Source organism: Leuciscus leuciscus, assembly GCF_965113295.1.
Source record: "Leuciscus leuciscus genome assembly, chromosome: 9".
In the NCBI taxonomy this organism is placed as follows: domain Eukaryota; kingdom Metazoa; phylum Chordata; class Actinopteri; order Cypriniformes; family Leuciscidae; genus Leuciscus; species Leuciscus leuciscus.
The window spans coordinates 42,879,023-42,890,455 of NC_138733.1; the positions used below are offsets into that span (position 1 = coordinate 42,879,023).

Below are 11,433 nucleotides of genomic sequence, written 5' to 3' on the forward strand. Positions count from 1 at the left end.
CTTCTTTTTTTTGTGTACACTCACATTAACATCAAAACCTTGTTTTTATTTTTAAATAAATAAAATAAACAGGGTGCGCTTTCAGCTCACTCTGTCTCCGCAAAAATCTTTCTGAAACAAGTCTGGAAAATGAACTGAAACTCAGCCAATACTTATCACACAACCATGAAACATGCGTTTAAAGAAAGCTTTAAATTTCTACTTTTAAATAAAACAATTCACATTCAAAACAAATATTCTCCTGCAATGTAATCTGTATGAAACTAAAGAGAAGTACAGATTCTCCCGTCTCATCTAATTATCTGTAATGAGTTCACGCCCACTCGCAGAGCGCGCTATTCATAAGATAATGTGCTGAGGTGATCTATGCAAAATAGGTAAACGCCCCCTGAAATGAGTTCACACCCACTCGCAGAGCGCGCTATTCATAAGATAATGTGCTGAGGTGATCTATGCAAAATAAGGTAAACGCCCCCTGAAATGCCTTAAAACCAGCAAGTTTCATTCATTCACTTTCCTGCGCCATTGGAAGATGGCACGATTCACTGGTGAGGAAGCCCTTCAGCTAGTCCTGGATAGTGAGTTAAAATTTTCCTCAGAAGAAGAGCGGGACTCTGACGACGAACATTTGTAATTTGAAGAGCGACTTGATCCAGCCGTGGATAATATTTCGGATGAGTAAGTCTTTTTAAATTTACTTGCATTAGTTGACAAGCTATTTTATATAAACGTAGACTACATATTTTACTGGTTGGACCATTTGCATACTTGTCATTCAGAGTAATTTATTTTTAAATGGTCTAGGCTATGCTGTATAAAGTAGGAGAGAGGCTTCATGCATAAATAAACTTATTTGCACAAACGCGTTTCGGCGCGTGCCTTCAGAAGACTTTATACAGCATAGCCTAGACTTGCTGTATAATATGTACAACGATATGTTTAGATCATAGGCCTGTATGAAAGTTAGAATTTTGAAATTAATTTAGAAAATATTATGTATGTTTAGATTATATTTTGACTAGTGTTTATGCTGCCTCATTATCATTAACGAAGAGTGCTTGCAAATATCTATTGCAAATGTGTGTATGTGCTGAAATGTGTAAATATGCCCAGCTGATGAATTGCAAATGTGTTAATGTTTGCGTTGTGCTATCTCCGGTAATGGCCCATTACACACAATATATGCCTACAGCACGTGTCTACAATTATTCGCATCAGTTATTCATATAGACTAATGGTAATATACTTTGAAATATTTATGTTATAATAGTTTTCAACTTTAAAAAAAAAAAAGGAATGTAGCTGCATCACCTTCACCAACTCGGAGGGCGCGCAGCAACACAGTCGAACATCAGAAAGAGTAAGTACATATTTACTCATGTTCGTTCAATTTTGTTTATATACTTATTACAATATGAGCCTGTATGACTTTATTTATTTTTGGAGATTGGTTGATAATGTTACATATTTTTTCTTTGTGTTATCTTATCAGCATGCTAATGCCCATATAACACACACAACACACACACACACACACACACACACACACACACACACACACACACACACACACACACACACACACACACACACACACACAGAAACACACACACAAAAACACACACACAAACACACTGCACAGGTCAAATAGACCTATATTCAGTCTGTCCAATGGTTGATACAACACACACACACACACACACACACACACACACACACACACACACACACACACACACACACACACACACACACAAAAAAAAACACACACACAAACACTCTGCACAGGTCAAATAGACCTATATTCAGTCTGTCCAATGGTTGATACAACACACACACACGCACACACACACACACACACACACACACACACACACACACACACACACACACACACACACACACACACACACACACACACACACACACACACACACACTGCACAGGTCAAATTGACCTATATTCAGTCTGTCCAATGGTTGATACAACACACAAACACAACACACACACACACACACACACACACACACACACACACACACACACACACACACACACACACACACACACACACACACACACACACACACACACACACAGAAACACACACAAACACACTGCACAGGTCAAATAGACCTATATTCAGTCTGTCCAATGGTTGATACAACACACAAACACACACACACACACACTGCACAGGTCAAATACACCTATATTCAGTCTGTCCAATGGTTGATACAACACACACAACACACACACACACACACACACACACACACACACACACACACACACACACACACACACACACACACACACACACACACACACACACACACACACACACACACACACTGCACAGGTCAAATAGACCTATATTCAGTCTGTCCAATGGTTGATACAACACAGTATCCCACCAGTCACAATTGTGACCGATCATATAACACACTTTTTCACACACTTTTCCATGAAAATTTCAAAAAATTATGATTGATTGTTTCAAAGGGATACTAATGACACATGATTTGGATATTTTTGTGTCTGGGAAAAATTTGGGATTACAGTTTTTTTGGATTGCTTACACACTAAAATTAAAAGTAGTACACTATTAGCAAAACCTTACACTCAAGAAGCAAAACATCAGCCCATATTTGCACAACTATAAGCACATTGTCAACCTCACACTTGTTGCAAAACTCTACACACAGTGATTTGCAAAACACTAAACACACTTAACATACATTACACACAAAAATCTATCATGAAGTCACTTCCTTGCAATACCAAAGCACTGACTGTCAAATTACCGCACCGTCCAACCAATTGGTTCAACACAGTCATCAGGTGTGCAAACACTTGTTTGCTTAATTGTAGACACACCAATCAGGTGTATAAGCACTATAAAAAGCAGCAGGTGAGTTCATCAGTCTTCAAGCACAATGGAAAGAGTCAGAGAAAGAGTAAGACGAGGAGGAGGAGGACGAGGAGGAGGACGAGGAGGAGGACGAGGAGGACCAGGACGACGAGGAGGAGGAGGAGGAGGAGGAGGAGGAGGAGGAGGAGGAGGAGGAGGAATCAACAGAGGAGGAATCAACAGAGGAAGAGGAAGAGATGGAGGCCATGCTGGAGGTAGAGGTAGAGGAAGAGGAAGAGGAAGAGGAAGAGGAAGACAAGAAGGTGCTCAAAGAGGACCGAATCTGACAAATGAGATCCGCGCAACACTGGTTGACCACGTAGTCAACCACGGCCTGACGCTGAGGGAGGCTGGACTGCGAGTACAGCCAAATCTAAGCCGATACACAGTGGCAAGTGTGATAAGAACATTTCGACTGGAAAATAGGTATTTGTACTGTATTCTATGCACTCAGCACTTCTGTTACCTTTTCCTGTGAAATTACTGTACTATTGTATACTGTTTTTTTTTTTCTACATAGGATTGAGGGTCAGGAACGACAAGGGGGAAGGCCTCCTATGTTCACAGAGCAGCAAGAGAGGGAGATAGTAAACATGGTTTTGGCCAACAATGCTATAACACTCAATCAGCTCCAAGCTAACATTGTCAATAACCACGCCAGTTTCAACGATATCCATCAGGTCTCAACATCAACACTGGCACGCATCCTAAAAAAAAAACATATTCAAATGAAGCAAATTTATCGAGTGCCTTTCGAGCGCAATTCTGAAAGGGTGAAACGACTGCGGCATGATTATGCAGAGGTATGTATTCACTTTAGCAGTGTGATCTTGCATACTGTCTCATAATCTTTTACTGTACTATAATATGTATACTAGATCTACACTGAACTACACAATATTGCCTGACACTGTTCTTCAGAGAGTTTTACGAATGGATGGAGAAGAGATCCAGCATGAGTTCATTTACGTAGATGAGGCTGGGTTCAACCTGACGAGAACACGAAGGAGGGGAAGAAACATCATTGGCCACAGGGCTATAGTCAATGTCCCAGGGCAACGTGGGGGTAATATAACACTCTGTGCAGCCATTACACAGAATGGGGTCCTCCACCGCCATATGGGCCCTTACAACACAGCACTCATACTTACATTCTTGGACCAATTGCACAACATAACAGCAGCAAATCAAATCGATCATATGCAATACATTGTTGTCTGGGACAATGTGTCTTTCCACCGCTCTGCTCTGGTTCAGAACTGGTTTCAGCAACATCCACATTTCACCGTCCTATATCTTCCACCATACTCTCCATTCCTCAACCCTATAGAAGAGTTTTTCTCGGCATGGCGGTGGAAGGTATATGATCTCCGTCTCCAGGCTGAGGTACCCCTCATCCAAGCCATGGAGGAGGCCTGTGACCAGATGGAGGTAGCAGCAATGCAAGGATGGATTCGTCATTCAAGACGTTTCTTTCCAAGGTGTCTTGCTAATGACAACATTGCCTGCGATGTTGATGAAATTCTCTGGCCAGATCCAGCTAGGCGAAGAGACAATGTCTAGTTTTATTTTTTATTTTTTTACAGTAAACTTACAGTACAATACGTAAAGTGACATTTTGTTACAGTATTATGAATCTCCATGTCAACATTTTGGGCGTGTTGAGAAATAAATGAGTTTCTATAGTCTGCAACATTGGTCTTGTGTAGTGTTTGGTGAATTTACATTATATTTGTACTTTGTTGATGGTAGCCTACTCTAATCATAGGGAAGTAGAAGTGCTAAAAGTGTTTTAGGTTTATCACAGCAGAGTGTAACTCGTGCAAACAGAGTATAGTAATGTGAAACGTGTGTGTTTCATATGGTAACAAAGTGTGGTTTTTAAACAGAAGTGTATAGTTTTTACAAGAGTGTTTAATTATGCAAAGGATCTGTAGTGTTTTGCTAATTGGGTGTGTGGTTGTGCTAATTGTGTGTAGTGTTTTGAAAACACGGGCCCTGTTTTGAAAATTGTGCTTAAGCAATCCAAAAAAACTGTAAATGGGTTAATATTATTATTTTTATAGGAATGTGGTAGCATCTCTCTCAGCCTCACCTGCAACTCGCACTGGGAGGGCACGCGACAGGTGTCGTTCAGTTTTGAGAACAACTGAAAAGTAAGTACACTTATTCCCTTTCTTTCAGATATTAGTATAATTCTGTTTACATATTCTGGTTTTACATAGTCCATACAAACATTATGTGTCTGTATGGCTTTGCATCTGGCCAATGTTACTTATAATGATTGAAATGCAGTTGTTATATTTTGTGTAATAAACATGCTCACAGTTGTTTGTTTTACAGCTATAAAGGTGATGGTGATCATCAGACACCTGTTGCAAAGAGGGCCAAGACAAACATTCAGACAAGCAACAAGCAGTCTACTCTGTCATGGAAAACAGAGACTGACATTGATATGGTTCCACAGACTCAGATTCCTGCCTGCACGGGAACCTGGCCCACAGCTGAGACACATGGGGGGTGTGGACCTGTCCAGTCAGCTCTTACAGTACTACACTGCACAACACAAAACAATGAAGTGGTACAGAAAGATCTTTCTACACTTCTTGGACATTGCTGCCACCAATGCTTTCCTTATCCACAAAGAGCTATGTGGTAACATGACCCATAAACAGTTCATGGAACAGCTTATTGCAGAGCTCTGTGGTGTGTCACAGAAAGTAGCACCAAAACAAACCAGTAGGGACTATTGGCGCTTTTCCACTGCATGGTACGGTACGGCTCGGTTCGGTACGGCACGCTTTGGCGCTTTTCCACTGCATGGTATGGTACGGCTCGGTTCGGTAGGGCACGCTTTGGTGCTTTTCCACTGCATGGTACGGTACGGCTCACTTATGATGCATTTCCACTGCATGGTACGGTACGGCTCGCTTCGGCTCGCTTTAAATGGTACCACCTCTGTTGAGGTTCCAAGCGTACCGTACCGATACTAAAATGTGACGTGAAAACACTGCAGATCACTGATTGGTCAGACAGAATCATCACTACCAGCGTCATTGTATTTACAACACGAGACACTAAACCCGCTAGATTTAAATAGCCAGTAGACAACAGACAACACTGTAGCACCTGTTTTAAAAGTATTTGCTTAAAAAAAAGAGTATAAACTTAAAAAAAAATGGCTGAATCGTGGTCAGTGGTGGACGAGGTGCAGACGTTTCTCTCGTTGGTTGCCGAGGAGCGGATGGGGAAACACGGAATGAAAAATTCGCATTTAATATGATGATGTCATGGCAGTTAGAGACGGCCACTTTGAAGCGGTACTAACTGCAGTGGAAAAGCAACCGAGCTCCTCTCATTCCCTGTTTCAGGCTGCCTCACTTGATGGCCCATTAGCCATTGGGGGAGTGTCTATGTCACACCCCTGGTCTGAATCTCATTAATATTGATGGGCCATTACCCCTCCCATGCATAAACCTCTTCTGACAAAAAAAACTGTTTTACAAAGTTTAAATCAATGTATTGTTTTATGAGAACAATTAGGCAGGATGAGTTTCACATCATTTTGAAGCCAGAACTCGAAGCGACAACATACATTAGTCAAAAGTCTTGTGGACACATATTATGTGTTTTGTGGTCTTATTTCAGCAACTTTCATTTTTATTTTTTCAAATAACCACGCATAAACATTATTCTCTTAAAAATACAAAGATTTACAAGCATGTTGATCACATATTATGGTAGCCCTGTTTGTGCTATATAGAGTGAATTTACATCTTTGCCATTAACATTTGCCATTAACAAAAACAAATGTCAGAGCATGTCAGAACACCTCCAGGGCCCAGAAAACCCCTCAGACCCCAGAGGGTTAACTATCTCATCACTCCTGCGAACAGGAAGGGGGCCAGAGCAAATTACAGTGCTTGACATCGTAATTGCGAGTTCACACACCTCTTTAATGTTAATTTTGGTGATCTCCGACTGGCGGAGTCGAACATCATTAGTGCCGAAGTGAATAATAATCTTAGAGAATTTACGATTAGCATTAGCCAGCACTTTTAAATTTGCTTTGATGTCAGGCGCTCTGGCTCCCGGCAAACATGTGACTATGGTGGCTGGTGTCTCTATTTTCACGTTCCGTGTAATGGAATCGCCAATAACTAGGGCGCATTCAACAGGATTCTCAGTGGGTGTTTCACTGAGAGGGGAGAATCTGTTTGATGTTGTAATCGGAACGGAAGAGCTGTGTTTTGTCCCGCGACTACAGCGCCTCATCGTCACCCAGTTGCCCTGCTGCACGGGCTCTACTACAGCCGGAACCGAACAATGTACAAAGTTCACTAAGCTAGTCGCATCCAAAGCAGTATCTAAAGCCCTTGCACTCTTACAATTAACCTCGATTAAAGTTTGGATGCGTGTCTCTAGTTCTGAAATCTTCTCCGCCAGCCTAACTGTCTCCCTGCATTTATCACATGTAAATCCTGTGCTGACAGAGGAGGCTATGCTATACATGTTACATGAAGTGCAATGACAATAAGAGGAGAAGATGACATGACTCACCGTGTTTGTTGACTGATACTCACCACAGTTTTTTGATGAACTTGTAAAAGGCACGAGAGAAAAAAAAAAAAGAGCGCACGGAAGGCGCGAGTGTGCTAGAGAATAAATAAATAAATAAAAAGCGCACGGATGGTACGCTAACAGGCTAGTGAATTTCAAGCGTGTTGTGCTAGCAATAAAGATTTAGATTGAAGCTAGCGATGTCAGGTTAATGTGTGGTGTTGATTAAGTTATATTTAGCAGTATAAATAACAAGGAATGATAGTAAATAATGATTAAAACAAAGATACGAAGCTTACAGACGCAAACCAATGCAACGCAGCAGCAGAGCAGCAGGGCAGACAGGAGCAATCGAGCAGACAGGAGCAATCGAGAGCACAGTGGACTAAAGTCCTCTTTTCTGATGAGAGCAAATTTTGCATCTCATTTGGAAACCAAGGTCCCAGAGTCTGGAGGAAGAATGGAGAGGCACACGATCCAAGATGCTTGAAGTCCAGTGTGAAGTTTCCACAGTCTGTGTTGGTTTGGGGAGCCATCTTATCTGTGCTGTCCACTCAACGCAGCCGTCTACCAGGACATTTTCAGAGCACTTCATGCTTCCTTAAGCAGACAAGCTTTATGGAGATGCTAACTTTATTTTCCAGCAGGATTTGCACCTGCCCACACTGCCAAAATAACCAAAACCTGGTTCAATGACCATGGTATCACTGTGTAATTACTGTGTGATTTCATGTAATATTCTAATTTTCTGGGATTTTGATTTCGTGGGTTTTATAAGCTGTAAGCTGTAATTTTGTAATCATCAAAATTATAACAAATAAAGGCTCGAAATATCTCACTTTGCATGTAATGAGTCTATATAATATATTAGTTTCACCTGTTCAGTTGAATTCTTGAAATAAATTTATAATTTTATATTATTACTATTATAACGGCGGATTTGCCAGGCGCGCGCCAGGAGCGTTTCACAGCCAAGGAGACCGACGTTCTCGTCAGGGCCGTAAAACACAGAGAAGTGACATTGGGGATGGAGAAACACACCCAAATTAGCTTCGGTTAAACAGGCGTATGATAATTTGGGTAAATGTGTAAGCTAGATTTATGCCTATCTTCACATCTTCATGGACACAACAATGATTTCCCTCGTGTGGAATATTTTTCCTTGTAATAATGTATGGTTTACAAAAATGAGAACTGCTGCGTCTGTGTAGATGAGAGAATCAAAGTGTGTGTGCGTTGTGCACGAGCTACATTATGGCCAAGCATGCGCCCTTAAAATAGCATATGAATAACATGCGCAACACGCCACTGACTTTAGACTAGGTTTCTCCTGGTCAGTGGCGGAACTGTTTTCTGAAACTGCAAAATAGCACCAGGGAACGTTTGCGCCGGAACACGCCTCCTCTTTTCACTGAACCGCCCCCGAGAGCGCAAGTTCATTTCCTAATTTACCGACGTGCGTCTGTGGAGGGAAAAGTCCGCTGTGCGTGGGTGCAAAATAGGAATGATACATGCGTCGCTGAACAAAGTCAATTGCGCTGGGTGCAAGATAGGGCCCATAGTGTGCTTGCGATGTTCCTGGACGTGGACCCGCGCATCGACATTGGCTCGGTCCTGCTCCTCCATGGTATCGCGGTTGCGGCACAGGCGATGAAACGGCAGAAACAACAACAGGTGACTTTAAGCTATCGTTATATGATCCCGCTCTTATTCATGCAAATGCTTTTAAACCATTCATGCGCGACAAGACAAAAGAGAACGCGCTGTCAGTGAATGTCCTCCTGACACACACACACACACACACACACACACACACACACACACACACACACACACACACACACGACCCACAGATAGACGCGCGCCAGTATCAAGTTCTCTTTCGAGCTAGAACGAACAACATACATGTATGCCAAAGTGTCCGTTTTGTCGAGTATCCTCACAAGAACAGTCGTAAATGAGTTAAATAAAATCTTAAATGAAAGTAAAGAGAAGTGAGAGAATGGGATGCGTGAGATCGTCAGCAGTGGCTGGTCCTAAAGTGGCAGCAGCTAATTCTCTGTCAGTAAAGTTAACCAAAGGACAAAGAAAACAGAGAAAATTACTAACTGCTCTTGACTAAAGAATGTTTGTAGCTTTAATAAGGATTTATCTATATTTAGTTTATAATTTATGCAGTGCGGAATGTTTTGATAACCTTATTCAATTTCTGTATATTTCATATCTGTTAGACAGGAAAGGCACAGGTAAATATGACACTTATAATGAGTTTATGTAAGGTTTGTTTTAAGTTCACTTAAAGCTCCAGTCCGTAACTTTTTTGGGTTAAAAATTATCCAAAATAATTTTTTGAGCAAGTACATAACCAGCCAGTGTTCAAAACGATCTGCTTGCCTCAGCTCGATTCAAAACGGTAAGCTTGTAATAATGTTTTTAATTCCAGTGGTACTGGTGGATTTCCGCGGGAAATTCGAGCATGTCTTTGCGTCATTACGTCACATCTGTCCACATAAAGAAGGTGTCTCGGCTAGTAGGCTATATTGCGTGTTAGGATGTTGGAGGTGGAGATGTATAGCCTTTTCTCACAGCACTTGATATGATTAAACTTATCAATTTGATGGGGGATCCAGAAAGGTTCAAACGGCAATCACCAGTGACAAGATTCACCCGCTGTAAAACGCGAAAGACTTCGTTCGGATTTCGGAGTGGCTACAGAAATAAAGAGACTGCAACCGGCCCATGCGAAAACAAGTATACATATCGGAAGGGCATTAAATGTAGTCACGCAATGCTGATGTTGTTAATACAACAATTTGAGAACAAAGTATAATTTGCGAGGTTTTACGTGATATGATAAGCGATCGTTAGATTTAATCAGCGCGATTTACTGCAATGCTTTTTTCCCCTTAGTTGGTCAGAACAAAAGTGGATGTTACTTACTTGTTCAGATGACATTTTCCAGTGAAAATTCTTATGTTGGTCATACTTCCAAAAAGTAGAATCTGTGATTCTGAATGACAGTATCCACACCGGCACAGTGACGGAGAGACACACATTCTCCTCAAAACATTGTGTTCATCCGCACTGTGCCGTGCCGAGGCACAACCCACGTAAAGTTGATGACGCGAATGACTGCAATTGCAGATTTCAGACAGAGATGGCGACAAAGAGGAAAAGCTACGGACTGCAGCTTTAAATTAAAAGTTGTTATATTTTTTTAAGCCTAATAAATATTTAAAATTTGGGGGGATAATCATTTTAATTTTTTCTTAGAGGCCTATATTAAATAATAGTTTAGCATCCAAATAAATCGCGAATATGGAAAAAAATGTATTCGAATGAGAGAGTTACGTTGTCACGATCCACACAGGAAACAAGGGAGAAGATCCAATTGCAGTAAGTATTTATTAGGGAAATCCGTATCAGTGGTCAAGTCCAGGCATGGGTCAAAATCCGATAAGGCAATCCAAAACAAGACACAAACAAGAACAGGCAGGAAACAGAACACAGAAGTGGCGTGATAAATACAAGGACTCCGTGACACATACTAAAACAGACAGGGTTATATACACAGGGAAATGACAATGCTAATGGGGAATTGGCTGAGTGCAATGATTAGTGACAAGGGACAGCTGAGTGCAATGAAGAAACAAGGATCGTGGGGAATGTAGTTCAGAATGTGACAGACACCGTGGGGAAGGAGGATATCTAGTGGTGACCCAGGGAACTCAAACCAGACACTGTGACATAACCCCCCCTCTACGGAGCGTCTACCAGACGCTCCAAGACATGACAGACAAAACAAGATTCCAGGCGGGAGGTGGACTGGTGGAGGATCAGGGGGAGGGATGGGGGGCCAGGTCCATGGAGGGAAACAGGGACAGGGAGTGACAGTCCATCTGGCGGCCAGGGCGGAGACGACAGTCCATCTGGCGGCCAGGGCGGAGACGACAGTCCAT

General features: G+C 41.8%; 1 protein-coding gene across 1 annotated transcript; it reads left to right on the forward strand.

Moving 5' to 3' along the window:
* Positions 1-2,761: 2,761 nt before the first annotated feature.
* LOC309505847 (uncharacterized protein) lies at positions 2,762-4,028 on the forward strand (the record flags this gene model as incomplete). Its single annotated transcript, XM_082179311.1, has 4 exons — positions 2,762-2,766; positions 2,875-2,914; positions 2,974-3,717; positions 3,836-4,028. The coding sequence occupies 3 exons, from the start codon at positions 2,762-2,764 to the stop codon at positions 3,199-3,201; spliced, it is 273 nt and encodes a 90-aa protein (XP_082035437.1). The 3' UTR covers positions 3,202-3,717; positions 3,836-4,028.
* Between the last annotated feature and the right edge of the window lie 7,405 nt (positions 4,029-11,433).